Source organism: Monodelphis domestica, chromosome 7 (assembly GCF_027887165.1).
Source record: "Monodelphis domestica isolate mMonDom1 chromosome 7, mMonDom1.pri, whole genome shotgun sequence".
NCBI classification, from domain to species: Eukaryota; Metazoa; Chordata; class Mammalia; order Didelphimorphia; family Didelphidae; genus Monodelphis; species Monodelphis domestica.
In genome coordinates this window covers 65,164,592-65,182,553 of record NC_077233.1, presented here as the reverse complement: position 1 = coordinate 65,182,553, position 17,962 = coordinate 65,164,592, and the positions used below count along the sequence as shown (strand labels likewise).

Here is a 17,962-nt window from a genome sequence, read left to right as displayed (position 1 = left end):
TGGGATAAGGATGTAAAATTGATTTTCTTGTTACATTCTAATGGTGGAGTAGTAACATTCTCTCTCCATATAAAGGGGCAGCTATTGAGTAAGAACATTTAATGATAGATAGACTTCTATTGCAAAAATTAAATAGTCAAACTGCTTTGTTTCTATGCTTTATAGGCTTCACGATACAGCCTGGGGATAGATGGGTCCTTGAAACTGGCCGGTTTTATGAAATCAGCATTGAAGTATATGATAAATCAAGCAACAAGGTGTATTTATCAGATGTAAGTAAATACCAAGGAATGATTCCCTACAATGTCCCTGGGTCTAATTCAGAGTCATACCAGCCATGAATATAGCAACCATTCAAGCATCCCCCTGCGACTTTTGAGTTCTGAAGGGTTTCCAAGAGTGGTTAATTTAGTGGTTAATGTCAGAATCCTTTACCTACTCATTGGCTTGTCATATTCTTAAAGAAGGCTCATAGTCTTGCCTGACAACACTCAGATCCAAAGAGAATTGAGTTTATACACAGTACCCTAATTCCAATGCTTTTAAACATTAGCCTGTAAACATTGGCTAAAAGTAAATCCAACAGTTGTTAAAAGTTAATCGAAATATGGACATGGAAAGAGGGAAGTGATAAAAAGACCTTGGTTTAAGACTGGGTTAAGAGTAAAAGAGATTTTTTTTTTTTACAGTCACCACATTATCTTCTCTTCTTCAGTGTAATGATTGTCCCTGCACTTTAGGAGTGCTTGAAGAACTGGATTTTTTGTTTATTTGTTTTTTGTTTTTGTAAGCAATGATATTTCAGGTGTAGACCTTGAGGCAATGTCTTCATGTAGCCAGTGTCACGTGCATTTTCTGACTGATAATTTGTGCATTCTAATGAATTTCTCAGCATGGGAATGACAGATAAATTAGAGAATTCTCATGTGTTTCCTGTTGCATTTGTTTTATTTTTCTTAGTCCAAATTTCTTGATAATAGCTTGTTTTCTAGGTCAAAGTGGGGTTAATATCCAGGGAAAGAAATAAGTGTCTGATTTTTTCAGAGAAGTTGCTCTTTTCCCTCTTCTTATTCAATTGAATCAAAAAGGCCAATTTTTCCTTCTTGGAAATTAGATTTACTAAGGCCTTAATATTAAGTTTCTCTTTCTTTTTAAATGGAAGTATTTTAGTCATACTTCTATAGGTCAGTAATTGGGAGCTATTAATCTTATCTGTTTTGATTTCCAGAATATCAGAATTGATACCACATTGCCTATGGAGTATTTTGAGGTACTTGAGTCCTCTAAGAATGGGTCATACCATCAAGTTAAGGCAATAAAAAAGGGACAGACAGTGATTGATGCAGCTCTCACCTCTGTGGTGGATCAGGTAAACCTTTCCTAATAAGCCCTTCATTTTTTCCTTCATCTCTTTTAATCCTCTACCATGGCAGTTTCTTCAACAAAAAGAAATGATACTTCTCTAGGGGGAAATCACAAAGTTTGGTGTGCTTTCCCTTCTTTATCCAAAGAGTAAAGTTTGCTAAGATTCAGGGCAAACACTTGAAACCATTGCGTTTGGGGACATTGTAGTTCTGAACCCTTGGCCTGCTGTGTCTAATTGTGTTCATGATAAGGAATAATGGAAAAAAACCATCTTTTTCAGGATAGAATTCTCAACCCCCCCCCCGCCCCCCCATATTCTTGCATGTAAATCAGTCATCTTCTGGTCTGTAATGATTTCTACCAGAATGCATAATTGTCATGGATTTGGCAGAAATTGGCCATTTCCCCCATTTTCCCCTCCTTTCCTATAAATTTCCCCCAACCTGTATTTTACAGGATTCTCTTTGATTGAACAAAAATTTATTAATTGATTACTATGTGCAAGGTATTATCCTAAGAGCAGGGGAATGAAAGGTAAAAATGAAATAGCCCTTTGCCTTCAAGGAAATCATGGAGATTGATGTACTGTCCATGTGTGCTCCTAATATGGAGCTTATTCTGTGGGTTGGTTACAGCATATACACAGATAAATCAATACAACATATATACAAAGTAATTTTGAGAGAGAGAGGACACTCAACTACTGGGAGTGATCAGTAATGGTCATGTGTAGGAGGTGGCACCTGAAATGTTCTTTGAAGTAGGCTAGAGATTCTGTGAATCAGAGATGAGGAAAGATCATTCCAGCATTAGGACATGCCTAGTCACTCCTCTTCTCCCCCATAGATCCAGTGTCACTTAAAACCTCTGTCCTTGGGAAAATGGAAACAATGAGGCCAGGGTTTATTGCATTGTTTGCTTTTCATCCATCATCATATGGGCAGGTGCTAGTTTGTGGCACTTTCTCTTTCTCTGTCTCTCTCTCTTTTTTTCCCCTGATTCCTGGGCCTGGGAGTGGGGAGATAGGTGAGAAGGAGCTTATTGATTTGAAAGATAGTGAGATGAAATAGTTGCCATGGTAACTATTGCTTTCCCTTATTAGGATGGAGGTGTCCACACGTTACCAGTTCCTGTCCGGAATCAACAGGAAGTTGAAATTTATGTGCCTATCACCCTTTCACCGAGCATCTTGACGTTTCCATGGCAGCCCAAAACAGGAGCCTATCAATATACAATAAAGGTAAAAAGTGTCAACCACAGAAAATGCTGAATGCTGAATCATAGTGAAGAAGTGTCTCTAAAATAACCAATGTTACGGTTGTCATGGGTATTTTTCATGGGGAATTGTATTGTCATTCCACTTTGTCCCCAACCTTGTTGTGAAGAGGAAATGAACCTTTGAAGTTATCTCAGGACACGTTTGGCTCTGGCTTAAACTGGTTTTGTCTAGTAAATCATCTTCTGACCATTGCCCTCTGGACAAGTGGATTATTTACTTTCTTCCATGCATTTTGTAAAAGGTTTGTTTTTCTCCATGACTACCTCCATGACAGAGATGGCAAGGTAGCCTGGCTGTAACTCCTCTTGGAGACAACTTCATCTCCTTCTTAGACAAGGTCCAGCTTTGTTTTGTGTTGTTTTGTTTTTTCAGGAGGGACAGAGACATTCCATTTCTGGTGGAAGGCTGAATTAGAATCTTGTAGATAAATATGTGGGTCAGGTTTAAGTTTCCTCATGGATTTCAAGTTTCTTGAACTTGGTCTTTCCATTCTCAAAGGTCTTGGACATTCTGTTTGCCCTTCACTGCTCCAACTAATATGCTAATACATGAAACAGGATAGTTATTGAAATGGGTGAAAAGGAGATGTGACTGTTAACAAATCTGATGACTCACTCACCATCGGTCCTTGCCTCTGGGGACTCTGGCCATATCCTTCCTGCTTAAAATCACAATTCATGGTTCTCTCCCACCACTCATGCCCATTCATTCAGTTTTTAATTAAATGAATGGCAAAGGGGAATTGGGGTACAGAGAGTACCAGTGCAGGTTGACCTGCTGAGCTGGTTCTTGAGCAGTTGCATCTCCCTATAGAAGCTACAGACAAGAGAAGGGAGAACTGTTATTGGAGAGGGAAGAACTGGGTCAATAACACCCCTTCTCTTAGTCAGAGTTTTAGTAGAGAAAGAAATCTAAGCCAGAAGTTCTCTCTGTCCAGTCTGTTCCTTTGCCTGCCTGGTTTTCAGGGTAGAGAACTGGATACCTGTTTTCCACTTTAGGAAAGGCACCCATGTTTTGCTATGTTGCAATGTTAGCCTGTCAGTACCTACTTCTTATGGCTTCCTTACTTCATGGCATTCCCCCAAAAAGTGGAATTGGGCCTAGGGAGGAAAGGAGCATAGAAATAAAACTTCTTAGGATTCTTTCACTTTTGAACCATTCCTTTCTGATCCTTTTACAAAAAACAAAACAAAACAGAACTCAAGAAACTTCTCCCTGACCCTTTAAAATGGAAATGTGGCCTTAAGTCTCCTGGTTTAGATCCCTGGAATGAGAGCCACCATGCTTTCAATCTGGAAATTCATTCACTTCTTCACAGCTATTTATTAAGCACTTTCCAAACAGAACACTTTATTTTACTAATCTTTGAGGGAGATGCAGGGACAAAGGAAATGTGTTTCCTCCCCTTACAGAGTTCACAATGTAGAAAATTCCTTTTGTCAAAAGGATTAAGAGAGGTAGGGAGCATGGTATAGCTTGGCCTTTGAGTCTGTAAGATCTGGTTTCAGGTTCTGGTTTAAAACTTCTAGAATATATTGACTATTTGATCCTAGACAAGCTAAGTGACATGCCAGAGCCCCTGTCAATTTCTAGGACTAGAAGTTGCAGAAAATGTCTATAGCAGATCCCTCAGGGATTCTTATCACTGAAGAAATCAGAGATCTGAACCTTCCCTACACACACATCTCCCAAAAGGGATACAGACTGCTAGAATATTGGGGAAACTATCCTTCTCCCCTAACCCATGCTCTCTTCAGCCCCTACATCCAACTGGACTTTGCTGTTTTGGGGGCAAAACATAAAAGTGTCACAAAGAAAAGAAATCCATTTCGTTTTCATTGATCCTTTCTATCTCTTCCTTGCATTTTTGAAGGCTGATATCCCTAGTGTCCTTATACTAGGACCCTCCACTGCCTCAGGATCTGGGTCCAGGAGCCTGATTTCCAGATAGTGAAAGGTGACTCATGTGGGCTGGGTCTCTGACCACAGAGGCAGTGGCATAAGCAATCACAGGTGTCTAGGTAGGCCACATCTCAGAGTGGTGCACTTATGTCAGATATTCTGGGAAAGACAGGACCAGCACGCATTTGAGTGAGTAACAGATGACTAGCCAAAGATCTGCCAATTTCTGCCCTGAGAAAGAGAGTTTCTTTCTGTAAGGACTCTCGATATGTAGGGCTGGTGCTCTGTTTCCAGACTCCATTTCCCCTGCCTTTGGCAAGGCTTCCTCTGATGCCCCACATGGTGAGTCATCAAAGTCCCTCAGGGAAGGAGAGGTCAGTATGCTGAACTAATATTCTCTTCCTTTCTAGGCTCACGGTGGGAGTGGGAACTTCACCTGGTCCTCGTCGAGCCACATGGTAGCCACGGTCACAGTCAAGGGTGTGATGACAACCAGCAGTGACATTGGCGTTAGCGTGATCCAGGCGCATGATGTACAGAATCCTTTACACTACGGAGACATGAAGGTATTGGAATGAGTACATGGATCAAAAACTCAAGATTCTCGATTGACTCTTATGTGGAGAGGAGAGTTCAAAAAGTCAATGATAATGGAGAGAGGAAGGCATTCCTACTTAAAATCAATCAATAGGTATTTGCTTGGTACCTCCTTTGTATCAGGCACTGTGTAGGCACTGGGGATGCCAAGCCAAAGACAAAAAAGCTTTACCTTGAGGAGCTGCCATTCCTTCTTGTGGGAAATGTACCTCAGTTACGTTTTCAGTAAAATAGAATAACATCTTTCCTAGATACCTTATATGTACATTCATTTGGGGGAAATAGTACCTACACCTGTATAAGTCAACCCAAAATATATCAAAGATATTGGGCAAAGGAGGAGGAATTAGTAGTTGGAGATCATAAACTTTGAAGAAAGTTGTGGATTCCAGAAGAGAGAGGGGGAGAGAGGACATTCTAGACACTGAAGGTCAGGGGATAAAAGAGGACTGTTTTAGGACCTTCCCTGCTTATCCTACTTTAGCCAATTTAGGCTATACAATTCCCCATGGCTTTTGAATATTTGATCTCCATCATGGTTTAAACCAGAAAATCACCATTATGGTGTTTTCTGTCATCTCTCTGAAGTTATAAAAGAATTGTCATCTCAGAAGGTCACCTGGATCTGAGTAGAGTATTTATCTGGCTTAGCCTATAACATGAACCCCCTCCTTCTATCTTTTCCGAAATCAGGTGCCCCAAAATGCCTTTTGAACCACTCAAGTGGTTTCAGCAAGAGACCATAGTTTGATTCATTCATTTAAGAAATGTGAATGTATAAAACATTTATTAACTCAGTGTGGATTCCTGTTTTCTTTTGATGATTATTAACGTTGTGGCCTTGGACAACTCATTTTACATCTGGGCCTCAATTTCCTCATCTGTGAAATGAGGAAGCTATTTAGATGGTCACTGAGGTCCTTTCCAAGTCTTAGTATATATGTTTTGTGATCCTACCATCTACTATGTACAAGGAACTGGGTATTGTTGGGAGGATACAAAGATACATAGGTCTTCAAGGATCTCACAGTCTGGGACTACTATTTCCATTTAAACACTCCATTCCATATAAATATTTTCTTTTGACTGTGAAAAAAAATCCTGAAAGAATCTTCCTTAACTGGCAGGTCAATTTTACCACGTTCTCCATGCCTGAACATTTTGGGAGCTACCAAATATCAGTTCACGTGTCCAGCAGTATTTGGCCTGTTTGGACAGAGTTTTGGAATCAAATTGATCTGCTGGCCTCAATTTTCAGTTCAAACATTTATTAACCACTTAATATGTGCAAGATAAGATAGTGGATGGGATAGGGAAAGAAAAACTAGCCATCATGTTTAATAGTACTTTTTCAACATACCATGATACAGTTTGTTATTTAATGGAAGGAACCTACAAATGAAAATTGGGAGAACTGTGGTCAAGTCCTAGCCCTGCCATGAGTGAGATCTGGGACAACCTATGGAGGCATTTAACTTCCTTTGACTCAATTATGTCATCTCTAAAATACAATCATGAAGTCTGCCCCAAATGCTTTAATTATTCGTAAACAACAAAGTGCTAAATAAATATGACCTGTTGTTATTATCAAGTGATGTAGCTTTTGTGGAAATGCTTTGAAAATTCAAAAGCAGGATGTAAGTATTCTCTTATTATCGAGCCCATCAGTTTCCTTAACCCACTGAGTAACCCACTGAGTAAGATTTTCAAAATTTAGATACTGGATGTAAACAACTCAGAGCAGATACAATGCCATGAAGACTTGCTATCACCCTTTTACTAGGAAATAGTTTCAAAGCTCTTGATCATAGGATTTAGTCCTTGAACAAGTCTATGGAGATCATCTAACCCCAACACCTCATTTTATGGTTAAAGAAACTGAAACACCAATAAGTTAAATTGACTTCTCTAAATTCACATAACGAATTAGTAGCAGAGATAGGATTTAATACCAGGTTTTCAGATGTCGGATTCAATCAATGAATCAGTCGCTAAGCATTTATTAAGTACCTACTTTATACTAGGGTCTTTGCTGTGCAGTAGAGATAAAAAGAAAATAGAAAACATTCTCTGTCCTCCAAGGAATTGATATTCTTCATGGCAAGACAAAACATACTTTTAAATATTTTTTAAATCCAAGGTAATTTTAGCAGGGAAACACTAGTTGATGAAGGGGATCAAGGAAGATTTTATGTAGGAGGTGGTGTTTGAACTGAGCTCTGAAAACAACTAAGGATCTAAGATGTTATTGAGAAGGAAGGGCATTCAGGTACAGGGTATAAAGAGGAAGGAGAATGTGGGATTTGGGAACAAAAATACAGTTGGATTGGATCAAAGATTACATGAGAAGGGAGCAATCATAGATATTTCTAAAATTTTCTGATTTTTAAAGTTTCCCATGACTTTGACACTTTGTACCTTTCCATTATTCTTACTCCCATATTCCTTATGTACTCTTCAATCCAGTGACACTGGTATTTTACTATTTCTCTCACTAGACACTCTATCTCCTAACTCCTAACTTTTGGCATTTTCACTGGCTTTTCCTCATACCTAGAATGTTATTCTTCCTCATTGCTGACTCCCTGGCTTCCTTTAAGTCTCAACTAAAATCTAACCTTTGTAAGAAGCCTTTCTCAATCCCACTTTTATTTTTGACAATTTAATTTAGTCAATTTAGAACATTATTCCTTCCCCTCTCCCTCTCCCTTCCCGTAGCCAATGTGCAAATCTACCCCAATCCCACTTTTTTAAAAAGAATGTAGACAATTTAATTTTATTGAGTTTCTCATTTCTTATTCATGTTTACCTTAGAATTTTGTATTTGAAAGTCATACTTTCTGTTGAGCACTGATTTTACTTTAAGAAGGCCAGAAAGTTCTCTATTTCACTGAATATCCTTCCCTTTGAACCACTATACTAAATTTTGCTGCATAGTTTATTCTTGCTTATAATCCCAGTTATTTTGCCTTCTGAAATATCATATTCCAAGCACTCTTCTCTTTAATAAGAATCAGCTAAGTATTGTATAATCCTGACTGTGGCTCCATGATTCCTGAATGGTATTTTTGTGGCTGCTTGAAGTATTTTCTTCAATTTGAGAGGCTCTGTAATTTAGCTATAATATTCCTGGGAGTTTTCATTTTGGGATTTCTTTTGGATGGTGATTGGTAGATTCTTAAAATTTTTATTTTACCCTCTAGTTCTAGGATATCAAGTCAGTTTTCCTTGATAATTTCTTGAAATATGTTGTCTTAATCTCTTTGTTTGATCATGGCCAATAAATCTATTTTCCAGGTCTGTTGTTTTTACTAGGAAAGCACTTCTGTAAAAATTAAAATTAAATATTAATAAAAGACCACTTACCCATGGCTGAGTAGCCATTTCAAAATCCTCATTCACCACCACAATGCTCCCCAAAAGGGCCAAAGAGGCAAAAATAGTAATGCCTACACAATTTATCCCCTGTCTATAGGAAATATGTCATGACAGGAAGTCAGTGCGCTCCTGGGAAATGTAGTTCTTTTTTAGGGTAACAGATTTTTAATTATACATTCCCCTTTGAGATCTGTGGAAGACTAGTCTCTCTAATAGATCTTGTAAACATTACCAACTTTGAAATGACAATAATTTGAGAATAAGAGGAAAAGAGAACAAAACCAATGATTGCTAGGTATATTGACACAAAGCCAGTTAGGGGGCAGTCCCCTTCGGCATAAGAGTATACATACAAAACAAATGCATTCAATCCCACACAGTTCAAATCACCACATCCCAAAGTTTACTCTGGATCTTCTGGTACAGCGTGTGGTCTGTGGAGGCATCTTCATGGTGCCTTCTCCAAACAGTTCACTTTCTATATTCGAAGAGTTAGCATGTTTCTTAACCTAAAATTACTCTCATAAGAATTTAAACTTTGCATTTTAGAATAATTATACATAATCCCCTGAAGAGGGTGTTTAAAAACACAGGAATCACTTAGGGATGCATGGCTGAGTTATGAGTTATATGAATCAATTGACAAGAGAAATCAAAAACATCCAAAAAAATCCAAATAAAAGAGAAAAAATAACTTCTGGATTAAATATAAAGTTTCAAAGTTAAGTAAAGAAAAAATAAATCTGTAACATGTCCTTGAATCAGGGCCCAATTAAAATGATTTAAGCAATTATGCATTTACCCAATCAGTAGCCAGGACTATAGAAAGTTTGATATATAATAAAAGAGAGAAAAGGTACCAGATTATAGCAGCCAGGTAGGAGCCACATTTGAGATGCTTGTTATAATGTGGGACAAGGAAGACCCGCATTTGACATATGTCTAAACAGCTACATCTTCGAACCCCAAACAAGTTAAAATCCTCTTGTCTTGGCTCAAAATTTCATCAGTTCCATTGGGATTGGTTGATCTCTTTGACCTCATACTTGCTTGGTACTAAGCAGTTTAGCTTTGTGCTTCGTTGGCACTGTGCAATAGCTCTTTTTCTATTCCCTTCTCCTGGAATCAGAAAAAATAATTAAGCAAAGTCCCATAATTTTTTAAAAATAATCAGTGGCATCATTTTTATAGTCCAAAGCTTTTTGGGTATGCATTAATATTAGAACAAATGTATTTTAAACTTATGTTACTACAAAATAAAAAAATTAATGAAAAATCTTCTCAATAGTGTTGATGCACTTCAAATACAAAAAGGAGAGAAAAAATAAAACTGAAATAGTATATTGCACATGCAAGCAAAAACAATAATAAAAAAGTTTTTAAAAATAAAAAATATATAGCTTATAATCATTGACACACTGTGTCAGCTAAGGAAAGGTAGAATATAAAGGTTTCTCACTCAAAAATGAGATCCATTTCCTTTTCAAACTTGGCCATGATCAACTTTTTACAAAGTAACAGTTTTTTTGAAGAACAATAGTTCAACATGTAAAGCACATTCAAAGAAGTACCAAAGTCCCCCAAATTCACAATAGCTCAGTTAATTACAATAGCAAACAAACCCACTATCATATTTTATATAAGTTGCTGTATGGCATAAAAAAACCCCATTAACTGATGGATAATTGTCACAATTTTTACAGATTTAGCAAATCTTTCCACCTTGGCAAACATCTTTAAACAAAGTAAAACTTATTTGGGTCTAGAACATCATCAAGAAATCTAGATTGTTCTGGTGGAAATAAATTAAGCTGATGAGTTTTGTAGGAACTCTTTTCGGCTTCCTGCTTCAGGTAAACACCTTGGTAGGAACATCTCTTTGGTTCTCTATCTTTAATACAACATTCGTTATAATATAAATAGAAATAGAAAATATCATCTATTCAGAAACCACTAGTTACCTAAAATTAGTTCTGAAGACCCCTAAAAATTACAATTTAAAATTCTTAGCTTATTAAATTCTTCAAAGTTTGTTAGCCAGGTTGAGTCGACCCATCATCTATGTGACACTTAAATGCAAAATAGATGAAAGAGCTGTTTATTGACTTTACAATATTTTGTTCTGTATAGTTATAGGGGAAAGGTAACAGAATATAACTAATAGTTAAAACACAGAAAATTAAACTGACTCAGTGTAACAGAATAGTGTTGAATACATTAATATATGAACTTAAAACAATAAAATTCAATCTTAAAGCAAAATAATCAACAAAATACAATAAAATACAGAGACTTTCATAAAACAATGGAGTCTGAAAAGGCTTAAAATTTTCACCTCCGTTGTCTTTAAAGTTCCTTTCTCTATCCATTCAGATTCCTTTCGTTAGAGCTCTGGTATTTCCCATAGCATGTGAGAACATGGTTTTGAGGCATCCCAAACTGAATGAATCTTAGAGACTGGGCAGGCCCAAATGGCAAAGGGTTGTATGGAGATGAATTTCTCCCCTGAATCTCTGGCAAGATAATTGAAAGGATCAGTGCACTCATGAATGGTAGAAAACATACTAAAACTGGAAGCTTTTAGATAAGTAATGCACTGCTCTTTCAAAGAATGCCCCATGCTTCCAATTTTATGTCCTTTTTGGAAGAGTAACCTCCTTCCTTTTTCCCCCTGAGGTAAAATGCTAGGGAGCAATTTGTTTCCCCAGCCACGTGAAGAGGGAGTTAGGATGCTAATCTTTGCCTAAGGAAAATACACTCTGGTTTTTACCAGCTGCCCAGAGAGCTGCTCCAAGTTTGTGAGTTCAGAGATATAGCCACAGGTACCAGCAGGGACAAAGTCAGGGCCTGGGCCAATGCCAGAGCAGGGACAGGAACAGGAATAGGAACAGGACTAGGACTAGGAGCAAGTAGGCTAGGCAGCAGCAACCAAAGGCAGCAGCTAGGAATGGGGAATGCTGGCTCACACAAATGGGCAAGAGAAGCGGCTTATCTCTTCTCAGCCAAGAGTCCCCCAGCTAAAAACAGCTGGTAAGGAGAGTGACTGGGAAAAAAGTAGGGAAAAAACCCCAAACAAACAAATCGGCATGAATTGAGTAGCAGTTTCAGTAGAGAGTTTGGAGTTCTCTTTAGTAAGATGTACCTTTTTTTCATTTGGCCAATTCTACTTTTTAAGGAGTCTTAGTGAATTTTTGTACTTCATCCATTTGGCCAGTTGTGTTATTTAAAGCATTATTTTCTGTAGTGATTTTTGTGCCTCTTTTTCCAAGCTGTGAATTATCTTTAAAAAAATAAACAAAAACCTTACCTTCTATCCTAGTAGCAACTCTAAGACAAAAAGGCATGTACTAGGCAAATGGAGTTAAGTGACATGCCATGGGTCACCCAGCTAGGAAGCATCTGAGGCCACATTTGAACTCAAATCCTTCTGACCCGGTGCCTGGCATTCTATCCACTGTGCCACTTAGCTTCCCCTGTTAATTGTCTTAATAATTTTCTTTCTTTGCTCTCATTTATTTTTCTATTTTTATTCTACCATTCTTATTTGATTTTTAAAGTAATTTTTAAGTTTTTCCAGGAATTATTGTTAGGCTTATGTCCTGTTCACATTTTTCTTTGAGATTTTGCTGATAGCTGTTCTGACTTCATCATTTTCTTCTGAGTTTTGTGTTTTGTTTTTCCTTATCACCATCATAGATTTTTATGGTTTTAAAAATATCATATGGTATTTTAAGGTTTTTTTCATTGGTATTGTTAGCTCATTCTTCCACCCTGTTTCTCGATTTGGAACTTTATGGTAAAGTTGAACTCTCTTCCTACTTTATGGGGTAGAGATACTGTCTTAAGTTTCAAGCGTTTTTGCATTGCTGTTTTTAAGAACTAATTCAGGGTATTTGGAAGTTTTCAGTGCTTCTAAAGTGGTATGATATAGGGAAAGGTGGACTCAATATTCTCCTGGTCTACACTCTGTTCTCTCTCCAAGAAGGCTCCCTAACCCCTTGGCATTGCAATGGATATTGCTTCTCATGGCCCCTGCCCATTTTGAACCATAAATGATACTGTTCTTGTGGTCCATTCTTCCTTGGAGCCAGAGGTGATACTACTTCTCAGGGTTTCCACTCCCTCTTGAGCCAAAGTACCTCTCTGTGCCCTTGAAATATAGCCCATGTTTGAGTATAGGCTATGGAGTTGTCAAACAATGTCTGGTCTTGCATCTAGTACTAACATAGTGATACCCTATTATATCTTTCTGATCAGCTGCCAGATGTCCTTACCATTTTTGGCTTGAGAGCTCACAATGCTACTGTTGCTTTTGTCAATGGTTTCTCTTTCCAATCTCCTATATTGTCTTGGGCTGGAGCTTTTGTTGGCTTTGCCACTTCAGAATTCTATTTGTAGTGTTATTTTAAAGTTGTTTGGAGGGCAATGTTAGAAGAGCTCATCAAAATGCTTCCTCAAGTCCTCCATTTTGGCTTCTCCTCCCCCTAGACTACCTCTTAGTGTTGGTGTCTTCCTCTGCAATTATCTCTAATTCATCCTGTCTAGATCTTATTTGTACATAGTTGTTTTTATGTTGTCTCCCCTATTAGAGTATGAGCCCTTTGAGAGCAGAGACTGTTTTTGCTTTTCTTTATATCTCCTCAGCATTTAGCACAATTCTTTTTTTTTAAAAAACATTATTTTATTTGGTCATTTTCATACATTGTTCATTGGAAACAGATCATTTTCTCCCCCCCCCCCCCCCCCACTCCTTCCCTAGCCGACGCGCGATTCATCTGGGTATCACATGTGTCCTTGCTCTGAACCCATTTCCTTGTTGTTGGTATTTGCATTAGGGTGCTCATTTAGCATCTCTCCTCGATCATGTGCCCTCAACCTCTGTAGTCAAGCAGTTGCTTTTCCTCGGAGTTTTTACTCCTTCAGTTTGTTCTCTGCTTGAGGATAGTTTAGTTTAGTTTGTTTTTTTTTCTCGTAGATCGCTGCAGGTTGTTCAGGGACATTGTAAAGCCATTACTGGAGAAGTCCATTACGTTCTCTTGTACCACAATGTGTCAGTCTCTGTGTACAATGTTCTCCTGGTTCTGCTCCTCTCACTCTGCATCACTTCCTGGAGGTTGTTCCAGTCTCCATGGAATTCCTCAACTTTATTATTCCTTTGAGCACAATAGTATTCCATCACCAACACATACCACAATTTGTTCAGCCATTCTCCAATTGAAGAGCATCCCCTCATTTTCCAATTTTTGGCCACCACAAAAAGCGCAGCTATGAATATTCTTGCACAAGTCTTTTTCCTTATTATCTCTTTGGGGTACAAACCCAGCAGTGCTGTGGCTGGATCAAAGGGCAGACAGTCTTTTATCGCCCTTTGGGCATAGTTCCAAATTGCCCTGCAGAATGGTTGGATCAATTCACAACTCCACTACACTTTGCCACATCCCCTCCAGCATTCATTACTTTCCTTTGCTGTCATGTTGAACAATCTGCTAGGTGTGAGGTGATACCTCAAAGTTGTTTTGATTTGCATCTCTCTGATTATAAGAGATCTAGAACACTTTTTCATGTGCTTATTAATAGTCTTGATTTCTTTAACTGAAAATTGCCCATTCGTGTCCCTTGCCCATTTTTCAATTGGAGAATGGCTTGATTTTTTGTATAACTGGTTTAGCTCTTTATAGATTTGAGTAATTAGACCTTTGTCAGAGGTTTTTGTTATGAAGATTGTTTCCCAATTTGTTTCTTTCCTTCTAATTTTAGTTACATTGGTTTTGTTTGTACAAAACCTTTTTAATTTGATGTAGTCAAAATTATTTATTTTGCATTTTGTGAGTCTTTCTAAGTCTTGCTTGGTTTTAAAATCTTTCCCTTCCCAAAGTTCTGACATGTATACTATTCTATGTTCACCTAATTTACTTATAGTTTCTTTCTTTATATTCAAGTCATCTGTCCATTCTGAGTTTATCTTGGTGTAGGGTGTGAGGTATTGATCCAATCTCTCCCACACTGTCTTCCAATTTTCCCAGCAGTTTTTATCAAATACTGGATTTTTGTCCCAAAAACTGGGGTCTTTGGGTTTGTCAAAGACTGTCTTACTGAGGTCATTTACCCCAAGTCTATTCCACTGATCCTCCTTTCTGTCTCTTAGCCAGTACCAAATTGTTTTGATGACCGCTGTTTTGTAATATAGTTTGAGATCTGGGACTGCAAGGCCACCTTCCTTTGTATTTTTTTTTCATTATTTCCCTGGATATCCTTGATCCTTTATTCTTCCAAATAAACTTTGTTATGGTTTTCTCTGATTCAGTAAAATAGTTTTTTGGTAGTTCAATGGGTATGGCACTAAATAGATAGATAAGCTTGGGTAGGATGGTCATTTTTATTATGTTAGCTCGTCCCACCCATGAGCAATCAATGTTTTTCCAATTGTTTAGATCTAGTTTTAATTGTGTGGAGAGTGTTTTGTAGTTGTGTTCATATAGTTCCTGTGTTTGTCTCGGCAGATAGATTCCTAAGTATTTTATATTGTCTCAGGTGACTTTAAATGGAATTTCTCTTTCTAATTCTTGCTGCTGAACTGGGTTGGAGATATATAGAAATACTGATGACTTATGTGAGTTTATTTTGTAACTTTGCTAAAGTTGATTATTTCGATTAGCTTTTTGGTTGATTTCCCTGGGATTCTTTAAGTAAATCATCATATCATCCACAAAGAGTGACAGCTTGGTCTCCTCATTGCCAATTTTAATACCTTCAATTTCTTTTTCTTCTGTAATTGCTATTGCTAGTGTTTCTAGTACAATATTAAATAATAAAGGTGATAATGGGCATCCTTGTTTGACTCCTGATCTTATTGGGAAGACTTTGAGTTTAACCCCATTCCAGATGATGTTTGCTGATGGTTTTAGGTATATACTGTTTATTATTTTTAGGAAAGGCCCTTCTATTCCTATACTTTCTAGTGTTTTCAATAGGTATGGGTGTTGTATTTTGTCAAAGGCTTTTTCTGCATCTATTGAAATAATCATGTGATTTTTGTCGGTTTGCTTGTTCATATGGTCAATTATGTGGATAGTTTTCCTAATATTGAACCATCCTTGCATTCCTGGAATGAATCCTACCTGATTGTAGTGGATAACCCTTGTGATGACTTGCTGGAGTCTTTTTGCTAGTATCCTATTTAAGATTTTTGCATCTATATTCATTAGGGAGATTGGCCTATAGTTTTCTTTCTCTGTTTTTAACCTGCCTGGTTTTGGGATCAGTACCATATTTGTGTCCTAAAAAGAATTTGGTAGAACCCCTTCTTGGCTTATTCTGTCAAATAGTTTGTATAGTATTGGGATTAGCTGTTCTTTGAATGTTTGATAGAATTCATTTGTGAATCCATCTGGCCCTGGGGATTTTTTCTTAGGGAGTTCTTTGATGGCTTGTTCAATTTCTTTTTTATTTCTTCTTCTTTTAGTCTAGGCAATTTATATTTTTGTAAGTATTCATCCATATCACTTAGATTGCCATCTTTTTTGCCATGTAATTGGGCATAGTAGTTTTTAATGATTGCCTTGATTTCCTCTCATTTAGCACAATTCTAAGCACTTAGTATGCGCTTAATAAATGTTTGTTGACTGATTCATTCCTAATACTTCATCATCCTCCCCACTACCACTACTATGACTAATTATAGTGATGATGATGTTGGTAATTCACAATTACATAAACTTTTATTCTTCATTGCTCACTTTTCTTACAGCAATTTTGTGGGTAGGTAGTACTAGAACATTGGTGCTCCAAGTAATAATGGTAATATTTATTATAATAGCTAGCATTTGCATAGTGCTTTAAGATTTACAGTGCACTTTACAAATATTGTCTCATCTTATCCTCACAACTTCAGGAGGTAGGTTCCATTATTTATAAATATCTTTTTAGGAAATGTTGAGGCTTGATTTGAACTCAGGTCCTCCTGATCAAAATTCCTGAATTTTATCTGCTACACTGCCCAATCTCAGATCTCATATACTCCATGTCCTTCATTTTACAGCTGAGGAAACTTTAGTCCAGAAAATTTAAGTGGCCATAGGCATATACCTTGTTTTTGAGAGAGTGGAACTAGAACCCTAGTTGACACCGTGCTTCTTTGTGGTAGCTCTATTTCTTCAATGTTTGTTTTGCCAAAGGTGACTTCTAGCTAGTTGCCCGCCCCCCCCATCAAGACCACAGTCCCTGAATATTAATGGAAGAGATGATTTCAAACTATAGCAAGGAAGACTTACATATTTTGTGTTTGAATTATTTGAAATCCAATTGCAATCTTAGTGGAGAGGAAGTAGAAATGTTTAGCACTAATGGATTACTAGTGGAAAAAGAACTTGTTCATGGTGGCCCTCTGAAAGTCACAATATGGACAGTGGGCCCAAGAGTTTGGGACTGCTAAAAGAAGAGATGGGAGCATAGAAGATTGCAGAGAAGGAAGCTAATGGCAAATTCCATACTTTTTAAATGACTAGTCCTTATGTTCATTCCATGCCCAAGCCATAATTCTGTCCTTTGTGTTTCCCACCCAGGTATATGTGATAGAGCCCAGCAGCATGGAGTTCACACCCTGCCAGGTGGAAGCTCGGGTGGGCCAAACCTTGGAGCTTCCCTTGAGGATCAATGGTCTCATGCCAGGGGAAGTCAATGAGGTGGTCACACTGAGTGACTGTTCACACTTTGACCTGATGGTGGATGTAGAGAATCATGGAGTATTCCAACCACTCCCAGGTAAGCCAAAGAGCTCTCTAGACTGGAAGGTATAAGCAAGAAGATTCATTCAGTGTCATTCCTGATGTCAGCATTAAAATAGTAATTGTTTGGGCTTGGGGTGGGAGTGGGGAGGAGAGTTATGATTTATCTGTTCTGCTAGATCTGTAACCTCATCCATATGGCTATGCCCATCAACAATGCCATTCACCACCCATTTGTGCCTGTCTCTCTTAAGTGACTCCTAACCACATCCTCCCAAGAGGTCACCATGAAGTCCATCTAGCCTACTCAAGAACTTTGTCACTTTCTTTTGACATAGTGAGGAGACTTGGGGAGAAGAGAGGGTGTTCATGAGTTATCCATTGCACTTGCCATGTGACCAGTCCATTTCTTTTCAATTACATGTTTCTTTGATGATGTCCTTTATTTTAAATCTTCTTTTACTTTTATTTTTACGCAGTCAATAAATATATTTTCCCCAGCACAGCCCAGGTATTAAATATTTGCTATCATGTCCCTGGATGTTGGAGTCCCAATAAAGGATCTAAATATACTGGCTTATGGTAGACTATACCAGTTGATATAGTCTACTACTGTAGAGGCTAAACTATACCAGAGGGATATGTAGGTGGTGAAATGGATAGAATGCTAGACTTGGAGCCAGAAGCACTCATCTTCCTGAGTTTAAATCTGGCTTCA

At 37.8% G+C, this 17,962-nt stretch overlaps 1 protein-coding gene across 1 annotated transcript in view; it reads left to right on the top strand.

Moving 5' to 3' along the window:
- Nucleotides 1-17,962, top strand: part of NUP210 (nucleoporin 210) — a 187,670-nt gene that overhangs the window by 82,943 nt on the left and 86,765 nt on the right. Inside the window, exons 9-13 of the mRNA XM_007500347.3 lie at nt 166-272; nt 1,229-1,369; nt 2,468-2,605; nt 4,957-5,112; nt 17,083-17,281. Of these exons, the coding sequence (XP_007500409.2) occupies nt 166-272; nt 1,229-1,369; nt 2,468-2,605; nt 4,957-5,112; nt 17,083-17,281 (741 nt within the window). The remainder of the gene's footprint in view (nt 1-165; nt 273-1,228; nt 1,370-2,467; nt 2,606-4,956; nt 5,113-17,082; nt 17,282-17,962) is intronic.